A 22530-nucleotide genomic window follows, 5' to 3' on the forward strand; every position below is an offset into this window, starting at 1 on the left:
TATTAGCGCGGATATAGGAAGGAGTTTGTGGAACGGGCGCGTGATAAATCAGACGACTGGGATACTGCCGACCTATGTGTCTGCCTCGCTGGTTGTCATGGTTGCTGTGTTTATCACCTCTTGCTGCTGACAGAAGCCCAGGGGCAAATCAGATTGGCTTCAGAGAGGAGAGACGGAGTGAGTTGGTGAATGAGGGGGAGGACACATTGGCAAGGGGGGTTGAAATGCCAGCACGCTGCAGAAGGGGGGAGACGAGGGAGGGCCTTCTACAAATGTCAACGCTGCTCACTGCCCACGGTGATTTGCATCAGTGCAAAAGGAATGATGTCAAGCAAGTGAATGACAAACCCTATTGTTTTCAGTCGTTCGCCTTGGACCCCGGTTTAGTGCAAGGCCTCCAGGCATGGTGGGCCCAATTTGTTCTGTAGTCTGTTGACCTTTCAAATTCAACGCAAACGAGGGGCAAACGTGTTGCCTTTTAAATAACTGCTTCGGTGTTGTGGAAAACCCAGCGCTGGAATTACACTACTTTGGAAATGAAGCAGGCATAAAAATTGCATAGCGTTCCTGCATGTAATGGCTTGTGCCTGCCACCTAGTGGATACTAGCGCTATCCTTCTGGAACCATTTGAATTCACCTGTGCAGCTATGTTGTCCGGAAGAATGGGCAGAACAGGCAACTTTTTGTGGGACAAAATATTGTGAATGTAGTCGATCCAACCACATAGGTATCCCAAGGTTGAACCTGTTCCATAACTGGACAATGAGCAATTGGACAGAGGCACTATATGTTCTTCTTCTCCAAAACGAATACTGTATATAATAATAATAATAATAATAATAATAATAATAATAATAATAATAATAATAATAATAATACTTATACTACTACTACTACGACTAATAATAATAATAATAATAATAATAATAATAATAATAATAATAATAATAACAACAATAATACTTATACTACTACTACTACTACTACCACCACTAATAATAATAATAATAATAATAATAATAATAATAATAATAATAATAAAAAAACAAATAATAATAAAACAAATAATAATAATAATAATAATAATAATAATAATAATAATAATAATAATAATAATAATATAACAACAATATTTGATCGATTTGCCCTTTTATTTTTCGGCTGGACGCCGGCAATTCGCACGTGTCTGCTGTGACGTTGTAACCCGTACCCCCAGCTGCTCCGCGGACCAATCAGACGTCCCGATGTTGAAACGCGTAACTCATCAGCCAATCAGAGCAGCCCTTCCTGACACGTCGTCGTCCTACCGTATGTGCAGGGCCCTGTGGCGTCTGGAGGGAGGAAGGTACGCATGCTTTGAGCCCGAGTGCTCCTCATTCTTTGAGATTTTGCTCGAGCGTAACAGATGGCCAGCACTTTTAGTCGGGGCGACCAAGTCTAGAACGGGTGAGGGGTGAAGTGAATCAAGCGCTGTCACGACCGTGACGTTTTACTTCACGATTGTCATACAAAAACAATAGCGATTAACGATTGAATGGCTTTCGTCCGTGTTACGTCACATTACTACTCGATAAACATGCACATGGGCACGTCTATAACATAATAATACACGCCTGCCCTATGAAGACATTTATGGAGACTTACTGACATTGACTATTGGGACCAAGAAATTCGGGTTGATGGTCAAACGTTCCCCCCCACCCGAGGAAATGCACAAATAATAACATGGCCTGAAATTCCCCTTGAATTTGGATGGAAAATGTGATCGGAGAGTTGGACGATTCTAAGTATCCGATCAGCTCAAATAATCGAGATCAGACGATGAATTTAGTACCACATAGCAATTGCATGCTATATAACTTAGTATGTGTGCTGTTTTGTTTTCCTGCAGTCTTATCTCCTGATCCTTCCATGTATTGATTCTTGGACGCCCGGTTCTTGGACGCCCGGTTCCAAAATATGGAGGTTTAGTGTGTGTACATTAGGGTGGGTTGGGGTAGATTGGTGGAGGCAGCTTTTAGCTGACACGCAGCTGAATAGGGGGAAAGCACCAGACAGCCCCTGCTTGAATAGCTGTATTGTGGAGGACACGGGGCTGGTATGTCATTGTGGCTGCTGCCTCGGATGACAGCTCCCGATCAGACGAATCGCCCATAGACCACATACTGCTGGGAATCAAGGGAGCGAGGTTACGAGCTGTTTACTGTCACCCCGCAGAGCCAGAGCCTCATCTCTGCTGAGCATGCCGCAGACCAACAAATCCAGGACCGCCTCGGCGTGTGGCTCGGCTGGCTCGGGTAATGGAGGCTCGGAAGATGCGGCTGAACCCATGGCCCCGGAGGAGAGCCACGGAGCTGCAGCTGGAGGAGACGGAGGAGGCGTTGGTGGAGGAGTTGATGATCCTGGAGACAGAGAGATCACCAAGTCTCCCAGTGACCCAAAGCAGTATAGGTAGGCACACATACTCTTTTAATTTTAAAGCGGTAATCTGTAAGATTATTTTGTTTATTTGGCCCACATTTTATCGTTTCTTTAGCTGGCACCAGGGGCGTTGCTAGGATGCAAAGACACCAGGGGCTTAGCCCGACCAGGCTGAAGACATTTTTGCCACTCCAGGCAAACTGGCAAAAGAGGGTGTGTAAGACAGTGGTGAAGAAAGTGTCCTCATTACGCACAGTGCACGCACAGCATCCGTTCCAATAGGAAACGGAATAAAATAAAATAACCTTCATCTAAAATATAAACCCACTGTTTACCGCGCCAATCAAAGGCGCCATAGCCACAGTCAGTAGAGGGACTGATCGGGGTGCAGAGCCTGCCCTGTGGGGCTATTTTAGATTGGGGGCTATTCAGAAAACATTGGGAACCTAAAGGCCCCAATGCCCACCCATAGCGACGCCACTGCCGGCACTTTATGAGAAACAGCCATTCAATGTATTTTTACTCATGTGCTCCTCTATATGCCGTTTCCAATGTTGGGCGGCGGGGTCCGCCTTTCCCGCGAAGAATGCAAAGATCAGGCGCGCGTGAGAAGTGAAAGGCAGCTGCGGTGACTGCTGCTAGTTGTGGTCAGTAAACTGTTAATATGGATGACGATTCATGAAAAAAGAACTTGAATCTAAAAATATCCCAATCTCCTCAAGTGAACAAGAAGAACAACAAATTAAACCAAGAGGGCAAACTTTCGAGGAAAAAAAAGTGACTGCGTGAAGACGCGGGGAAAACCTGGATGGAATTCTGGGACTTAAAGTGTAGTCCACCCAACACAGATGATCCAAAATATGTGTGAATCTATTTTTCTTTTTTTTTTTTTAAGTTTAGCTTGAAATGCCTGCTTAAAATCATCCTTATTATCTTCCATTTTTTCGGAAGATGGATCTAAAGGAACAATTTCGTGTGGTATTACAGAAAATCAGTACCATATGTACGGCGTTACAGCCTGGTTCCACAAACTTGGGTATGAAACTGCTCAATCAACCGCTGCATTAATCAAAAAACCACACACTGATACAGAAATGGTGAGGCATCTCTTTGGCCTTGTGCAGGAAATCCATTCTGGAAAGAACCCAGAACCGCCATTTGCCTCCTGTGCCAAAGAGCTAGAGACAGCTTGATGCTCTAGCCTGTTTTTAAAGCTGCAAAATTAGGTCAGATATCCCCAAGAAACAATTATGGTTTGACATATTTTTGGCCCCTCAGTGTTTACTGACCTACCCCCCTCAGGTTCATCGAGCTGAACAACGGGCTTCGAGCTCTGCTCATCTCAGATTGCAGCACGACGTTACGAGAGGAGGACTCTGACGGGCAGGATGACAGCGAGGAAGAGGAAGAGGAGGAAAGTGACTCTGGAGAAGGGTCCGAAGAGGACGAGTCTGAGGAAGACGACAACACAAAGGACAGCGACATCGAAGACTGCAGTGAGAGCGGGGGGAAGAAGAGGAAATGGCCCTCTGAAAAACAGGTAAATCAGAGGTGTCATCAGCAACATTTTAAAGAGGACCTATTATGCTCCTTTTTACACAGGTTAATATAAGTCTCTGAGGTCCCCAAAACATGTTTTTGCTAAAAAAAAAAAATTACCACCCAAGTAATGCATTCGAGCCATTCTAAACACGCCTCTAAATCCATCGAGCTCCTGGTGCTCTGTTTAAATGGGAGGAGCCACCCACCCGAGGCTCCTGCTTGTGTGAGCTCCTGGGGTTTGAGCATGAGTTCCGGGGTCGTGTGAGCCAATGGGGTTCGAGCTTTACACCGGGTTCCGTTGAGATACTCTGTAAACTTTCACCGATTTCACCTTATCGGTCCACCAAAATGTGTTTTTGAACAAATTTGAGGCGAGAAATGAGTCATCCAGTTGCTGAATCTTCACTCATATTCAATGCAAGGCCTCATTTAAAATGTTCGTTCTGACTTTCATCGTCCATCGTCAGCAGTTTTGTTATGGATAGCTGGTATTTATTCCTCTTTCTTTAAAGGATTGTGCTGGTCTCTGCAGCCAACAGAGTATTTGCCATGCTCGGCGCTTAGCTTTGACGCTAGCCAGTCCGGTCGCGCTCCAGCCGTGGGTGGAGTTTCTCAGATGAGGGTAGGCGGTTCTAATTAAAATGACTCCCTCTGTGACACATAAGAGGGCGGCGAAGCTGAACGGCTCGTTTGATCAAGTGACTTCTGAATTGGAACACTCGCAAAAAACTGACTGGGTTGTCTTATTTCACAGTTTGTGTGTTAGTAGGCCCATCAGAGACCCAATTGTATGTGCACAAGCACTGAAAAAGTGAGTTTTGCATAATATCTCCCCTTTAAAAAAAATTGCATTGATACAAATGCATGTTCTTGGATCAATACCCTTATCCTCTTGTACGTATGTGTTGCATATTTCCAAACCACCGTGTTGCAGTCTGCAGCAGCGTTATGCATTGGCGTGGGCAGCTTCAGTGACCCCAGCAACCTGCCGGGCCTCGCCCACTTCCTGGAACACAGTGAGTGGGAGCCCCAACTCAAGAAAGTGCCAAATTCTTCCCATTGTTTTTCTTTTTTTTTTTTTTTTTCTAACTTCCTCTATGTTAATACGGTTTCCATGACTTCTATGTGTATAACCTTCTCTCCCGTGCTTTGTTTTTCTTCTCTCTTGTCTTTCCCCCCTGTCTTTCTCTCCCCTGGTCCCCGCCCTTCGCTTTCTCGCCCGCTGTTGTGTCCCAGTGGTGTTCATGGGCAGCGAGAAATACCCGTCCGAGAACGGCTTTGACGCTTTCCTCAATAAGCACGGCGGGAGTGACAACGCCTCCACGGACTGCGAGAGGACGGTCTTCCAGTTCGACGTTCCGAGGAAGCGCTTCAGAGAGGCTTTGGATAGGTGAGGGAGCAAACGTGTCTTTGTTTTGCATTTTTCAAGATTCAAGAGGTTATTTGTCACATACATAGCTCTATAAGATCAAAAAATGCTAAAAATACTAAAATGTGCGTAATCGACACGAGGCACTCGCGCAGGCGGCCGCAAGGGGCGGCGCCACAATCTGGGTTCTATGACTATATAATAGTATTAAGACATTTTGGATAATTTGGCCAAGAGGCAGCACAAAGATTGAAAATGAAACTGGACCTAAAATAGAACCCTGCGGTACACCACAGGTAATGTGAGTTGTAGGGGATGAGTCGTTGTTACCTAAGGAGGCCGCAAAGTTTCTTTCTAAAAGGCGGGAATAAAACCAGGAAAGTGCAGTGTCCTTGATGCCAACGCAGGTGTTAAGACAGTCAATTTTTAAAGACAGCGTGATCTACGGCATCCAAGGCTGCACTTGGAGCTAAAAGAACGGTCGTTCGTAACATGTAAAGCTCTAAAACCGGACTGGAATTACTCAAAAGATGTTATAACGACACACAAAAGCCAAAAGCTGGGTTGATACCACCTTCTCTAAAAGCTTTGATGGAAATGGAAGTTTCGAAATGGGCCTGAAATTGTTCAGAACATAAGAGATCAAGGTTAGGGTTCCTTAAAAGAGGCTGGACCACAGCATGTTTTATAAACAGAAGGAATGTACGTCTATTTTAGAATTTCTCCAGGGGACTTGCAGATGCATTCTGAAGCGTCACATGTATGTAATAAAGACGATTGTGAAATTGTGTAACTCGTTTCAAGTCGCACATTTGTTTCATCATCGACGTCCTCGATGAACATTACATTTTGTATGCAAGTGGAGAACAGACGTGGGAAATGTTGGTATTGGGACACGAGGTATTCACATAACAGCAAAGAAACACCAAAGAAGGAAGGAACCAAGACGAGCCTTCTTTAAGAAATAAAAAGCCAATGTGCTCAAGCTAATTCATAATGGATTGATATTGGAGACCGTTGTCATGGTTACCATGGCCTAGTCCTCTGATTGCTCCGTTGCGGACAGCATTGTAAGCTGTCCTCTGTTTGGGAAATAGATTCTCGCTCTCATACTATATTCTTCACGTAGCAGTGATTCACTGAAGGCTTTTTACGGATCATCTCCCATATTGCTCTTTTATATGGAAATGATTTGCTTCAAGTTTTTCCAAATGCTAGGTCAAACAGCAAATGCAGTTACGGTGTGTGGGAAAACAAAAGCACCGAAACGGCAAGAAAGAGGAAATGCCTTCATAATAGCATTAAAAAAAAAAGTAAATAGCAAATATTTGTTAGAAAAGAACATCAACACCTGCAGTCGTCTTAGTAGAAGTATGCAGAAAATGGAAAGAACAGGAACAGTTCAGAACGAGGCTTGATTAGACATCCACATCCTCTAACATTGATTCTTAACTGGTGGGTTATCATTCCGTCTATTTGCATCTTGTCGCTGTTGAAGCTCAGGAAATAAGTTCAAACGTACGTAGTCGGGTTTGAGCCCTTTATTGCACTTTTTGTTTGTGACGTCATTTTCAGAACAAGTGCGATATGAAGCTACGAGGCACTAATCAAGTCTTGTTCTGTGATATCTTAGTCTGGTTAGAGCCGAGCGAAAGGCTCCCGCTGCGTCCCGTTGGCCGCTACTGGAGTCTCCTCTCACGCTCTGTGGGAAATTAGAGTCCGGGTCAGATGCCTCCCAACAAGGCTCAGGCCTTTGCGGGAGTGCACAGGCGGAATCAATCTGAGCCGCTCGCAAGTCTACATTTGATTATTGTCCAGTTTGTCTGTGTCCGAGCGCTTTGCTGATGATCTGGCCACGATGCGGCCCCTCATTACGGTCCCTCTGCTGTGCCCCGACCCCCCCCAGGTGGGCCCAGTTCTTCATCTGCCCCCTGATGATCAGAGACGCTGTCGACAGGGAGGTGGAGGCTGTAGACAGTGGTGAGTCTCAGCCGTGTGTGTGTGTGTGTGTGTGTGTGTGTGTGTGTGTGTGTGTGTGTGTGTGTGTGTGTGTGTGTGTGTGTGTGTGTGTGTGTGTGTGTGTGTGTGTGTGTGTGTGTGTGTGTGTGTGTGTGTGTGACCCTTACATTAAGTCTGTTTGTCTCTGCTCATCATTCCTCTCCTCTGATAAATTGAAGTTTCTTTTTGACCCTTTGACTTGTTCCTTTTGCTCAGAGTTCGGCCATCCTCGCTATGTCTTCCTCACACAATTTTGTGTGTGTGTGTGTGTGTGTGTGTGTGTGTGTGTGCGCGCGTGCGCGCGTCCTCTCTCGCTTCTCCTTTACTGTCAAGAGTACCAGCTGGCTAAGCCTTCAGACTCCCACAGGAAGGAGATGCTGTTCGGCAGCCTCGCCAAACCTGGACACCCCATGGGCAAGTTTGGTTGGGGTAAGTCGCTAAACACTTCCACTGGGACAAACAACACACTCTGTGTCCCCCCGAGCAGATTCCCTGCGGTTTGTTCAGCAAGAAGAAGAAAAAAGAAGAAAACTGAAACTGCGTCCAACTCTCCTTTCTTGTTGTTAACCCTGTTTTTCCCCCAGCAGCTGTTGTATTATTATTTTTTTTTTCCTGTTTATTCCCCATTCGCACGCTTGTGACAACACCAGGGAATGCCGAGTCCCTGAAGCTGGAGCCGAGGAAGAAGAAGATCAATGTCTACAAAGAGCTACGGGCTTTCTGGAAAAGATACTACTCTGCCCACTACATGACCCTGGCTGTGCAGTCCATAGGTCAGAGCTGTGTCTGTGTGTGTGTGTGTGTGTGTGTGTGTGTGTGTGTGTGTGTGTGTGTGTGTGTGTGTGCGTGCGCGCGCGCGCGCGCGCGCGCGCGCAAGGATGGATTATAGAAAGAAGATGGTAGAAGCAATAATTCACACTGTCCAATTTTGAATAAATTCTGCTAAAGCTGGACAATGTCACGCAAAAAATTGGATGATGATGATTGGATCTCAAAGGACCGTGTGGTTAATGATACTTATACTCACCCTGAGATTTCTGCCCATTTTCTTTTGCAATTTGGATGTAACAATTATGCACCCACATTGAAGACTGAAGCTGGTGGCTTTTGATGCTGGTGAAGAGAATCGGTGGTAAAAATTCTCCAGGAGTGTTATTATAATGATCCACCCCTTAGCCGTGCACAGAAGATATGTTGATGTTGATATGATGTTGGTGGAACTGAGGACAGTTGCAGCAGGACATCGCCACTAGAAGTCTGACGGTTCATGAAGGAGCACAACACACTCGACCACTCATTTATTACGAATAAATATTTTATTACGGAGAGATATTACGATGATAATAATATATAATATTATTATTATCATAATAATAATAATAATATTAAATGTAAATATTTATAAATTATTATAAAATTATTATTAATATTATTATAATATAATAATATTGTATCGATTTTGATATGATATCACGGAGTGGTTATTTATAACGTTGAGCTTTTGCTTCCCCACAGAAAAGCTGGACACTCTAGAGGAGTGGGTGAGAGAGGTTTTCAGCAAAGTACCCAACAAGTAAGTAGTGAAGGAGATCTCTGTCCTCAGCTGAAATGTACTTGAATTTGACTTTTACTCAAAATGGAACTCAGAGATTTGATTTGATTAGATTAGACTAGATTAGATTTAACTATTTGTCATTGCACAGAGCACAAGCACTGAGGCAACGAAAGGCATTTCTCTGCATTTTACCATCCAAGTAACTGACGTTTCTAGGAGCAGTGGGCTGTCATATAGCGGCGCCCGGGGAGCAGTTAACATGCTGTTAAACTATCATTAATCTGAACAAACTCTACTTCCGGTGGCTCGTGAGTCAAACTGAATGTTAAAAATGCATAGTGACTTTTAACTCCTTAACAATTTATTCTGGACAGAAAGGGCTATTCTGTACTCTCTCTCTCTCTCTCTCTCTATCTATCTATCTATCTATCTATCTATCTATCTATCTATCTATCTATCTATCTATCTATCTATCTATCTATCTATCTATCTATCTATCTATCTATCTATCTATCTATCTATCTATCTATCTATCTATCTATCTATCTATCTATCTATCTATCTATCTATCTATCTATCTATCTATCTATCTATCTATCTATCTATCTATCTATCTATCTATCTATCTATCTATCTATCTATCTATCTATCTATCTATCTATCTATCTATCTATCTATCTATCTATCTATCTATCTATCTATCTATCTATCTATCTATCTATCTATCTATCTATACATACATACATACATACATACATACATACATACATACATACATACATACATACATACATACATACATACATACATACATACATACATACATACATACATACATACATACATACATACATACATACATACATACACACACACACACACACACACACACACACACACACACACACACACACACACACACACACACACACACACACACACACACACACACACACACACACACACACACACACACACACACACACACACACACACGTGTTAAACTCTTTTATATCCATCTTCCCAGTGGCCAGCCCAGGCCAGACTTCTCTCACATGCAGGATCCATTCGACACACCGGCCTTCAACAAGCTCTACAGAGGTACAAGTCAAGCTCGCCGTGAAAACACCGTTCTCGTTGACAGTGACATTTGAAAGAGGAGTTTTTGATAATCCTCCTCCTCTAAACGAGTTCTGTCTGACCAGCTCTCTATCTGTCTTGTTGTAGTGGTTCCTGTCAGGAAGGTCCACGCGTTGACCATCACCTGGGCCCTGCCGCCGCAGGAGCAGCACTACAGGTCAGACACACGGACACAGATGGCGGAGTGATCACACCGCACATGGATCACGCTAGGGGGGGGAAAAAAAAAAAAAAAAAGACACCAAATAGTTTTTCTTGCCGTCCCTCTGCCTTTTCAGAGTGAAGCCTCTGCACTACATCTCCTGGCTCATCGGCCACGAGGGCGCGGGCAGCATCCTCTCGCTGCTCAGGAAAAAGTGAGTGTTATAACCCCTGTAAACTTCTACTTCGCTGCCGGAGGGCTCTCCAAAACCCATTTTGAGGGGAAAAAAAATAAAAAAAGGTCGTCATTGGCCAATTCCCAATCCCTGCGTTTTGCCGGCCCCACTTGACCGCTTTGAGCAGCGCGCTCTCATCTCTGCGTATCGATTCACAAGAGCGTCTCGTTGATGAGGGGCACGCTGATTCGCTGGACTCGCCGTTGCAATAGAAAGGTCCCCTATCCCACTCGGCAGCCGTGGAGGTTTTAGAACCGTAACCTAGCAACGCCACTTCAACATCTGATAGAAAATCCTGGTTTAACGTGAGTGCTTTTGGTGAATGGCAACGATATTGCCGGAGTAAACGCTGACTCGATTGCCATTCAAATCCAACAATGGAGGAAGTGGCGGGGCGTAGGACTACATAAATGAACAGTTACCACAATTAAGTGTCATCGAGTCGCTCGCTTGTTGTTGTTGTTGTTTTTTTTTTTTTGTTGATATACTTTGGATTGAAATGTGCAATCTTTGTTTAACCTGGTGTCTGCGTGCATTTCTGTAGATGCTGGGCTCTGGCTCTTTTCGGAGGCAACAGTGAGACCGGCTTTGACCAGAACACCACCTACTCAATCTTCTCCATCTCCATCACCCTCACTGATGAAGGCTTCCAGAACTTTTATCAGGTAGCACAAAAAAAACTCTTTCCCTATGTTCCCTCCATTGCCTGTTTTTTTTTTTAATTATTATTTATCTTTATTTATTTGTGTGTTTGTTTGTTTGTTTATATATATATATATATATATATATATATAATTTATTTTATTTTATTTTTTATTTTTTTCCATTTTCAATTTGGCTCCCCAAGTATCAAAACGGCAGAAGAAAAACAATCCTACTAGTCCATCCAGCTATCATTCAGCGAAAGCGAGCCAGGTCGTTGGCTTACTCCGGATTTGCGTTCATGGCTTGTGAGCATCTCCGGTGTCTCTCTTCCTCTTCAGGTGCTGCACCTTGTGTTCCAGTACCTCAAGATGCTGCAAAACTGCGGCCCGCAGCAAAGGTGTGCTGCCCTGCTTCCGCACAGACGCCCACACACAGTCACGGCTCTATACAGTCTGGGGGATCTGGGCGGCTTTAGGGAACGAGGGCGCAGCTCTTGCTTGATTAAACCCTGTCGTGATGTTTATTTCTTGTAAATGTTGTTTATGGGAGGATAGGGAGTCTGTGGACACTTTGTTTTGTCGGTGGGTGTGGGTTTCTATTCAGCATACTGTAACGCTTATTGATTTGCGCGGTGGGGCCAGTGTTTTATTTGAAATGTCTTTGTTATATCGCGATGTATTAACGTTGTGTGCCCGGGCTGCTTTTTTCTCGAGACGAACACTTCCTCTCGAGTAACAAACACCTTTTCATTTCATCCGTCCAGAATATATGAAGAGATTCAGAAGATTGAGGCCAATGAGTTCCGCTACCAGGAACAGGTAAACAAACAGAAACCCAGACGCCGACATGAGGTATTAGACCGCTGTTTTGAGCTGAGGCTCAGTGCTGAGGGGCGCGGGGGGGAGGAATGGGGACTTGTGACTGGGACCGTGAGAAAAAGCTGTAAGAGCAGATGATGGCAAAAAAAAAAAAAAAAAAAAATGTCATGTCTGATCCTGCAGACGGACCCCATAGAGTACGTGGAGGACATCTGCGAGAACATGCAGCTTTTCCCTAAAGAAGACTTCCTCACCGGAGACCAGCTGATGTTTGAGTACAATCCAGAGGTAAACAAGCAGCAACTCATATCACAACGCAGTGAATCCGTCCGTTCTACATCGGTGTGCGGCCCGAGGACCCTTTCTTAATGTGTTTATGTTCTTTGACAGAGGATGTAGAGAGGGAGAGAATGTCTTGAGTCTGGTGGGGTTTTGTTTTGTGCTTTTGTTAAAGATCCTGTGACCGTGTGGTTTCACAGGGAGGCTTCCGCTCCAGCTCGACACCGCCCCTTCACTCATTTAAAAAGCTGAAATGCTTATTGTCCAAATATATTTCATCCTTTTTTTTTTTTTTTTTATAGCTATTGTTAAGGCAGGCCTCCCCACTTTCTTGGAAAGAAATGTGCATTTCTTTAAAAAAAATTCTACCCAAGATGCATGTTGAACAAAAAGTTGTGAAATCCTTCAATGATGTCTTTTTAGGTTTTGTGGATTAAAAGAAAAAAAACTGTGTGTGTGTGTGTGTGTGTGCGTGTGCGTGTGCGTGTAGGTGATCAGTGCAGTTCTGTATCTGCTCACTCCAGAGAAAGCCAATCTAATGCTGCTGTCACCAGAACACGAGGACCAATGTCCCCTCCGAGAGAAGTGGTTTGGCACACAGTACAGCGTAGAGGGTAAGAGTGTGTATGTGTGGGTCTTTTTTTTTTTTTTTTTTTTTTTTTTTTTTTTTTTAAACATATCCTCCACTTTATCCAACCCAAATATAAAAGTCCAAATCATGACATGCATACAAATCTTTGACCATTTTTTTTTAATCATTTGCAGCACAAAACGTAGATCAGAAGGCTGTTGTTAGGAATGTGAAATACTTCCACACACTGTGGATCCATTGAGTTTAAGACACAGCACAGGGCGTCAGGATCCTGCAGCTGAGTCACTGATGCATGTTGTTGTTGTTGTTGTTGTTGTTGTTGTCGTTGTCGTCATCTGTTAAAATACAGACGTTGAGCACAAGTGGAGGGATCGCTGGACACAGTACCTGGAGCCTAATGAGGCGCTCCACCTTCCAGCCGACAACAAATTCATCGGTGAGTCAGTAGCTGCTCTCTTTTGGCCGTTAGTCAGTCAGTATGTAGATATGAGATATGCATGTAGAATATATTGGAGCTGTCACAATTATTATGACATAGTCGCCCGATCGCAATTAGATGCTTTATTCATCCCCGGAGGGAAAGGACAGCGTCAAAGCTCACGTCAAAATAGGCAATAATAATGAAGGAACAGAATGAAAAGTAGAACAAGGGGAATGGTATTTATCATGAAAAATGTCAAAAAATACTATAAAAGCTACCGGTTAACTGTACATAATAGAAATATGGCAATATACACTCATGGCTTTTTTTTCCGAAGGTGAATGCGCATCATTATATTACGCAATTATAATGGCATAAAATGAACATAAAATACAATTACACTGTTAATCGCCTTGTATTGACAGCCCCAGCCTTTTTAAAAAAAAAAAATTTCTCTCGACCCAGAAGCGTGTCATGGAAAGATTATTGTTAATCAGTATGTTCCACTAAAGCCAAACCCAAGTAATTGGTCAAATTGGCAGTGGAGTTGGCGGATGCTTGAACTTTTTCACTCAGAACGGGTGGTGCTGGCGGCGGCGACGGCGCTGCCGCTGCGTCCCCCCCTGGCTGTGCACGCTCGGACGGTTGGACGCGATGCGGTTGGAGCGCTTTCTGTGTTTTTGGAAGAACATTAAGGACCGGACCCTCGTGGCCTAGAATGGGATGCTGCCAGAGCCTTTTCCTTTGTGTGTCCTCCACTCTGTCGCCCTCTCCGTTCCGAGCAACCCCATAAATAATACAAGATGCTCAACTTGAGTGGACGGCCCACTCTCTCCTCTCTGGGGGGCGGGGGGCGTCTCTGTGTCTTTTTGGTGTAGCATAGTAGCATGGAGGATGTAAACATATGTCTGCCACAGTGATGTTCCTCTAAACAAGAGCCAAGCACAATAGAACATGTTTTTAAAGGTTGTTTATTTTTGTTTGTTTTTAAGCCACGGACTTCGTCCTGCGGCCCTCCGACTGCCCCGACTCAGAGTTCCCCATCAAGATCGCCGACAGCGACAGGGGCTGTGTCTGGTACAAGAAGGACAACAAATTCAAAATCCCCAAAGGTTGTGTGTGTGTGTGTGTGTGTGTGTGTGTGTGTGTGTGTGTGTGCGTGCGTGTGCACTAGTCATTATTGGAGAAAGATTTGGCAAATCTGCCGTTTACACCAGTCTCCTCCTCCTGTTTCAGCGTACGTCAGATTCCACCTGATCTCGCATGTCATCCAACAATCTGCAAAAAAGTGAGTCCAGACGTCACCACCACGAGCTATTTGATCCTCTTTCGCAATTCTCGCTCGCTCTCTCTCTCTCTCTCTCTCTCTCTCTCTCTCTCTCTCTCTCTCTCTCTCTCTCTCTCACACCATCTTTGTGCTCTCCGGCTTCCCATCCCTCCCGTTGCATCAATCCCTCTTTTCCTGAATCCTTGCCCTCCTTTATTTATCCATTTCCTTCCTCTCCCCTACTTCCTTTTCCTGCCCCGCGTTCCTTCCGCGTCTCCTCCGCCTCATCCCGTCTTCCTCTCACCCAACTCTCTCTCTCCCTGTCATCCCCCCTTTCCTTCCCTTACGGCCTCTCCCCGTCCCTCCCTCTCCGCGTCCCTTCCTCTCTCCATCCCCCTCCTCTCCGCCCCTGCAGCGTGGTCCTGTTTGACCTCCTGGTGAACATCCTGGGGCACAACCTGGCGGAGCCGGCCTACGAGGCGGACGTGGCCCAGTTGGAGTACAAGCTGGTCGCCGGGGAGCACGGCCTGGTCGTCAAAGCCAAAGGCTTCAACCACAAACTGCCTGTGAGTAGAAAGTTGTGTGTGTGTGTGTGTGTGTGTGTGTGTGTGTGTGTGTGTGTGTGTGTGTGTGTGTGTGTGTGTGTGTGTGTGTGTGTGTGTGTGTGTGTGTGTGTGTGTGTGTGTACTTATGAACTGTCAAAATGTTTGTCAACACATTTATTACCAAATGATCATAACTGGGGCTGTCACAATTATAACATCATTTACTGTTTTGATCAGTTTTAGAAATGGTGCAATAAATAGAATGTAAATTTGGTGTGTTCATCACATGGGTGGAGGCAGATTTTATTTAATTTTTCCGATGTTAATAGCTCTTCTGCCATAGGTAAGCATGTACATTGACAATTCAATTGTTAATCACAATTTATTTGTGCGACAATTTTTCAACGAAAAATGTCCAAATTGTCACAGTCCTGATCACGACCCAGAGATAGTCATATAACGACGAGACGGAGCAATCGTAACATTTTTATTTTTATTTATTTATTTTTTTAACAATTTCAACAGATTCAAACGCGCTATACTTTTAGATTAAAATGTACTTAGTATTTTAATGTTTTATAGTCACGGCACATAAACCTCTTTACAATATAAAAATAATAATAATAACATTAATTGAATTTAATATACAAAGTTCATACTATGAGATTCAAAGCCATCTGTGGTTCAGTGCCAATTTTGACAACTTTATCGCTATTCCCTCCAACTTTTACTTATTTTTTTCAATATCTTTTGAGTTTAATAGGAATTATGTCAACGTTTGTAAGTTCTTTTTTGTACAATAAATCATTCAAAGTTGCTTTTTGAGTGCATTTTCAAAAGCACCATGAACTCCTGCTCGTTCTGCTACCTTCTGATGCTGTGACAGTAGAATAATAATAATAAAAATAATAATGTCAAAATATTATTAACCAATCACTACCTTTTTAAAATATTTGTCTCCCTGGCCATCCGTCCTGCCGCTTAGCTGCTGCTCCACCTGATCATCGACTACCTGGCGGATTTCTCCGCCTCGCCCAACGTCTTCAGCATGTTTGTGGAGCAGCTGAAGAAATCCTACTTCAACATCCTCATAAAACCGCAGAAGCTCGGCAAGTACGTCATCTCCTTTCGGGGGTTCCACTCGTTCGCTCTCCGTCGCCCAATGAAGCCAACCCCTCTCCCCGTCGCCCTCCCTCCATCTCTCCCCTTCCGCTCCCCAGGGACGTGCGTCTGCTGATCCTGGAGCACTCCCGCTGGTCCATGGTGGAGAAGTACCAGGCTCTGACCGAGGGCCTGACCGTGGGCGAGCTGATGGACTTCAGCCGGACGTTCCGGGCCGAGCTCTACGCCGAGGGCCTGGTGCAGGGCAACTTCACCAGCGCCGTAAGTTTAGGGGTCTGCCGCGCAAATCCACTCGTCGGTACTCTGTTTACCCTTTTTGTTTTTTCACCGAGTCTCCATTTAAGTCTCCGTCACTGGTTCGTTTTTGTCTCCCTTTGTCATATCACTACTTCTCGTCTCTTCATCTATTTCGCAGACGCGACACCGCATATTAACACATTTATGTTCCTTCGGATAAGGCTGGCAGGTGCGCTTCCCTGAAAGCGCCATGAAAATTTATTTTAATTTTTTTTTGTGTGTGTGAATGAACGTCTAAACTAATCACTGTAATTAGCAGCGGTGTGATCAAACAGTGTAGACTCTAAAGATGTATCTAGATGCTGATGAGCAGCCATCTTCTCTAAATGACAGCAATAAACTAACTGTCGTTACTAAGGCAACTGTCTACTATCTCTAAATGGGCAACCTCTCTCTTTCTCTCTCTCTCTCTCTCTCTGTGTCTCCTTAAATGGATATTCTATCCTGCCTACCTTACAGGGTTCAGATTAAGTAGGTGTATTTTTTTTTAAGTGAATAACACTGGCGGCGTGCGGCAGGCAAAACCTGCCGCAGAAAGGAACCCTGATTTTTGAGTGAATGGCGAAAAAACGCAGTATCGATATTGATGCACTGAAGTTTTTTTTTTTTTTTTTTTTCTTTTATATGTGTCACATTTTTCGTGTGAATGAGTGAATAGACTTTCCACTTTTAGTTAAAAATTTCACAAGTATTGTTAGAACTGCCCAAACTTGCACGACTACAAGGCGCGGACCCACATTGGTATTTGGAGCTTCTGTCTGTCTTCTGACGCCGCTGTGGAACAAGGTGCATCTTTGGGATCAGGCGACGTACCGATGTATGAGGTTGGGGACAGAAAGATAAAATGTCTCTTTGGCTGCCTGTTAATTCCTCTCTCTGTGCTGTGGCTCCAGGAGGCTGTGCAGTTCCTGCAGTACATCACAGAGTAAGTTGATTATCACTGTGGCTCCGCTGTGTACCCTGCTGTGTCACCCCCCCCAGCAATTCTACACAAATCCTTCTCAGCAGTTATCTGTAATTACCTCCGTGTACACAAATTTACCTTGGCCCCAGTTGTTTCTAATTGCTACTCCACCGTTCATTATATACTTGTATCTTGTTCTCGCTTCCCTCCCTCCTTTCTTTTAACCAAATTTTGTTTTCTGTCTTTCCATCCTTCCTTCCTTCTTTCCTTCCCTGGCGTCTCGCAGCAAGCTGCAGTTCTCCCAGCTACCAGTAGAGGTCCCTGTGCTGTTCAGAGTGGTGGAGCTCCCCCCGGAGCATCACCTCTGTAAGGTCAAGTCTCTCAACAAGGGAGACGCCAACTCGGAGGTCACAGTTTACTACCAGGTACACACACACACACACTTTTTTTTTTTTAAATGTGTGTGTATCGTATAATTTATCAAGGCTTTTATGCTTTCTTTCTCTGTGGTCACCCTTTATTTGGATAGTCTGACGTTAATTATAATCGTCTATAAGTTGACTTTCGATCAGGTTAATGTTAATTCTTAATATAATATAATGAGTTTTAGAATTGAATCAGACTCCTTAACGTAAGTCATTTCGCGTGAGCAGCGTCTGTAAGTATTCGGGTAAGCTTAAAGACGGGTAAGATTGACCCAACCCTAGTGTCCTGTGTACAAATGCCAAAGATTTAGGGAGTCTGGAATGTGCAGACTAGTTAATACTAAGTCGAGTTTTAAGTTGATGCTTAAGAAACATTGACTTCAGTATAAATTGTGCGACTGTCAAATGGGACGTTAAGTGTCCTCTTCTCTCCCCCTTTCGCAGTCTGGACCCAAGAACCTGAGGGAACACACACTCATGGAGCTCCTGGTGGTGAGTGCTGAAGTGCTTTTCCTCTTTCGCTCTCCAAAAATTGTCACCCTCGCCGTCCGAGCGCCTTCACCAAGGTGTGAGTGTCAGTCTGTTCTGTTTGTGGTTGTCGTCCAGATGCACATGGAGGAGCCCTGCTTCGACTTCCTGAGGACCAAAAAGACGCTGGGGTGAGCTCCCGTCCTGCCTTTTGGGCTCTGTTTTTCTTTTTTTTCCTCAAAGACGTCGCTGAATCCGTGTTTTCACGGCTCAGCCAGCCGACCGGAGGGGCCAGACTCTTGTCAAACAGCGCTGCGGGCTCGTTATAATTTTTTTATGTGGTGTATAATTTGCCAAATTATGGATATTACATTATTTTGCCTTTGAGGCAGAGCTCCTCAAAAACCACTCTGCAGACGGCGGCACCGAGCATTTCTAACCTATGTAAAGAAACCTTTGTAAAGAAAGCTCATATTGGGCTTTCCTCACTTTCAGGTGAGGCTGATCCAAATGCAAACACACATGGCGCCGGCAATGTCCAGACTTGAATAAAGAAGAGTGCTTGGTTCTTACTTTTAAGTGTTTTGAATTACTGTAGGTCATCATGGAATTCACTGATTTTGCTGTGGACCTCCACATACTGTGTCAGGTGTCATCACCCAGTAGGATGAAACATTAAGAGGATAACACCAGTGGACTGGCTGTCTTTCCCTGGCCATCCCTTCTCCAGCCTGTCTGTCTGCCGCCCCTCCCCCGACCACTGTAATCCCCCTTTCTTTAATACTCTTCAACTACTTCCTGCCGCTCCAGGTACCACGCCTACCCCACCTGCAGAAACACCTCCGGAGTGCTCGGCTTCTCGGTCACCGTGGAAACGCAGGCCACCAAGTTCAGGTGAGCCCGCCGTGCGGTTCCAGCGCGCAGGGCCCGAGCTGCGGTGACCCCTTTGCTCTTGGCAGGGAAATGAAGGCATTGATTGCGTGAACTGGGTTCTCCTTCACGGCCCCCGCACTTACACATGTCACGGCAGCAGTCACATTATCTTCTGTCCCTCCCTCTCACCCGCCCTGGCCTTTGCTCCTTTTTAGTTCCGAGTTAGTGGAGTTAAAGATTGAAGAGTTTCTGACGTCATTCGGGGAGAAGCTGGACGCGCTCACAGAGGAAGCCTTCAGCACGCAGGTGTGTGTGTGTGTGTGTGTGTGTGTGTGTGTGTGTGTGTGTGTGTGTGTGTGTGTGTGTGTGTGTGTGTGTGTGTGTGTGTGTGTGGTTACAGGGATAAGGCCCGGTCGCGGTGCCAGATTCCTTTTGTTTGTCTTTGCAAAGTAAGAATTGTGTGTTTTCCCCCAGGTGACAGCCCTGGTCAGGCTAAAGGAGTACGAGGACACACACCTCGGGGAGGAAGTGGACAGAAACTGGGCAGAGGTGGTCACACAACAGTACATCTTCGACAGGCTGGAGAGAGAGGTGAGCTAAACACACACACGCGCGCGCGCACACACACACACACACACACATATACACACACACACACACACACATTCCCAGGTACACTTGAGCAGGTAGAAACAAGTCATGTGAATCTAATGAAAAATACCAGAGGAAAGATGGTTAGTATCCAAGTTCTTGGATATACATGGATACTTGGATTAAGTTGAAGTAAATGCAATGTCCTAATGTACTACTAATATAATATTATAATACAATACAAATAGTACAATATTTTGGATGTTGAATTGTGAATGGATGCATGAAATGTTGACAACATTATGTAGAGGTAGCGACGTGTACAGTATGTACAGAGGTCATTTACTAAAGTGTGGGACATGCACATTTTAGTAAATTTGTGTTTCTATCCACACTGGGATGTTGGTGAGTTTAAATGTATGTATTCATCTCACACCTGCTTGTTTCTGTCTCTTTCTCTCCCTGTCCGGACGCGTCCAGATCGCCGCACTAAAACAAATGGCCAGAGCCGACCTGGTGTCCTGGTTCCAAGAACACCGGGGACCGAACAGCCGCAAGCTCAGCGTGCACGTAAGACAACCCGGCTCCTTTAGCCTCCTCAATACCCATAGTGGATGTGCAAAAATATTTAAATGTCTGAAAAAAATATCTAAAAATGACTAACTCTTGGATGCCTTTGGCACATCGGCTGAAAACGACTAAGATTAAGCGGGTTTTCACACCGTAAAGCGGCGCATCCTTCACACCCGGTTCCGGGGGAAGAAAAAAAAAAAAAAAAAAGTGAAACATCCAAGCGTTGGGGGAACGATCCATCCCAGCCGTAACATTTCAGTTCACACGGAGGACTCATTTTACGGACAGGCCGCATTTTCGTTAAAGAGACATCGTAATTAAAGGTCTTAACGCTTTAACTGTTCCCGCTGAACCGCCAACTCCAGTTACTGACACAGTCGGAGCCGGGAAATGAGGCGGCACCCCGAGCACCGTGCCGCGGCTCCCTGCCCTTCCTTTTTAACCTCAAGGTTCCTGAAACGCTTGCTGTCCGAATCCTCCGACTGGTCGAGGGATTTTTCCTTTTTATTTATTTATTTTTTGCTGCCGTGTTTTCCGTCAAATCTGGCCGTCTTTTTTTTTTTTTTTTTTTTTTTTTAAATACTCCTGCCCGTCACCAAGGTCCCCGTGCTCGGACGCTGTAATTCAGATTTGCTCGGTCGCCATGTTTGTTTAAAGCTGCGCTGTGTAAGATGTGTTGCACCTCTGGCTGTTTGCGCGCTGAGGACGGAACCTCAAATTGTAATAAATCAATCGGTCGACCCTCCCTTGCGTATGAGGCTGACGGCCGAGTCCAATCCGAACGCGTTGACTCTTTTACTTCGGTGAGAGTGAGCGTTGTTTATCATTGTTCATTTGGAATCATGATTTTGTCTTCGGTTATCGTTTTACCTCTGCCTAGCCTTACCTCTGCATTAGTGCTTAGTAAATGGGGAAAATAAATGGAGTGACTTAAGGTTTCACTCACCATGTAAACAGCTAATCTTCCACAGTGCACCTTTAACGTCAACAATTTTTCTGTGGTCGAAATGTGGATGCAGTTTATTTATTTTTTTTAATATTGATGTGCTATTATTCTATATAAAATCTCGGATATTAGAAGGCTTTCTCCCCTCTGCGTTCCAGCCTCTTGTTTGTGAACATTACATTAACGATGGACAGAGAGCGGTGGATTGTGGATACAGTGTAATACAGTACACGTCTTTTTCGAAAAGGTGGTGGGATTCGGCCCGAAGGAGAAGGACGAGGCGGGCGGCGGAGGAGGAGGAGGAGGAGCGGACGGGCGGGGCCAAGAAGAAGGCGACCTGGGTGGCTCCGCCTACGGGGAGGTGTCCAAACTCACCTTTCTCCCCGGCTCGCCCGACATGGCCGCCGCCACGTCCATCATGGACATCCCCGCCTTCACCCGGAGTCTGCCCCTCTTCCCCTACCACAAGATCCTGCAATAAACCTCCGCCCAGGAGGGAGAGACGCCGTGGACCAGAGCGGGCGAGGCAGCTCCAGCCCCATGTCCTGTTGGGAGACAGCTCTCATAGATCGTAATACCTGCACAGGTCCCAGAAAGAAGTAGAAACCCTTCACTTAATATACTGTTGCACGCGCTGGCCTGAGTAACATCCATTCTAAGTCTCATATCTTCTGATTTAGGTCGTTTCCCCAATAAAAGATCGACGAGGACCTTTGAATTAAATTTCGGTACATACGGCTACGACATCTGCCGTTGCCTTCGGGTGTTTTATTTCTTTTTCCATACGCCAAGTATTTGATATTTACAACTGATTTTTACAAAAGGGAAACAAAATCATCTCCCCGATGCGAGACAAAATGATCCTGCGTCCCGGCTGTTGAAACGCCCTTTATTCCTCATCCGACACCTCGTGACTGGACTCCCAAAAGCTGCGGCCGTGCACGCGCGGGAGCGTGCGTGTGCCGGGTTTCAAACTCTGCCGCGCGCTTTCGTTTTCCGGCCGATTCCAACCAATGATGTGATGTGAGACCAAGCAAAGAAATAAACCAGTGAGTGACAAGTGAATGGCGTCGGTCAGGAGCGTGCGTGTGTGTGTGTGTGTGTGGAAGGCGGTTTCGGTTACTGGACGTCATTTGAGAAGCGAGCGGAAGAAATGCTTAAAAGACGGAAGGAGGCAGAATTCAAAAGACACCCGACACAACGTTCATCCTCGCGATCGGCAGCCGGAGCGACACACTGTGGAGGCTGCCGGCGCAGTAACACTACCTGCCGCTTCACGCGGGTTCAATCAAATGCAAAGTGTCGTCGAGGAAGAGTCCGGTGCATGAGTCATATTCTTCAATCTAATAACGGCGAGCGGA

General features: G+C 45.2%; 1 protein-coding gene across 2 annotated transcripts; it reads left to right on the forward strand.

Moving 5' to 3' along the window:
* The first annotated feature begins 1315 nt into the window (after window positions 1–1315).
* On the forward strand, window positions 1316–22213 carry LOC307239310 (nardilysin-like). 2 transcript variants are annotated; one of them, XM_080012668.1, is made up of 32 exons: window positions 1316–1346; window positions 2219–2452; window positions 3725–3962; window positions 4899–4980; window positions 5201–5354; window positions 7240–7313; window positions 7665–7760; window positions 7982–8104; window positions 8847–8904; window positions 9914–9987; window positions 10114–10183; window positions 10305–10382; window positions 10948–11068; window positions 11387–11445; window positions 11812–11866; window positions 12050–12154; window positions 12636–12759; window positions 13087–13173; window positions 14151–14270; window positions 14395–14446; window positions 14841–14991; window positions 15956–16083; window positions 16191–16353; window positions 17283–17314; window positions 17580–17718; window positions 18163–18210; window positions 18325–18377; window positions 18997–19080; window positions 19275–19365; window positions 19534–19650; window positions 20131–20220; window positions 21417–22213. In XM_080012668.1, exons 2-32 carry the CDS (start codon window positions 2244–2246, stop codon window positions 21648–21650), a joined length of 3309 nt encoding a protein of 1102 aa, XP_079868794.1. In that variant the 5' UTR covers window positions 1316–1346; window positions 2219–2243; the 3' UTR covers window positions 21651–22213. The 2 variants fall into 2 exon arrangements, with proteins under 2 accessions (XP_079868794.1, XP_079868795.1); XM_080012669.1 differs by having other exon boundaries at window positions 1341–1447.
* The last annotated feature ends 317 nt before the right edge of the window (window positions 22214–22530 follow it).

This window comes from Zeus faber (genome assembly GCF_960531495.2).
Source record: "Zeus faber genome assembly, chromosome: 13".
Taxonomy (NCBI): domain Eukaryota; kingdom Metazoa; phylum Chordata; class Actinopteri; order Zeiformes; family Zeidae; genus Zeus; species Zeus faber.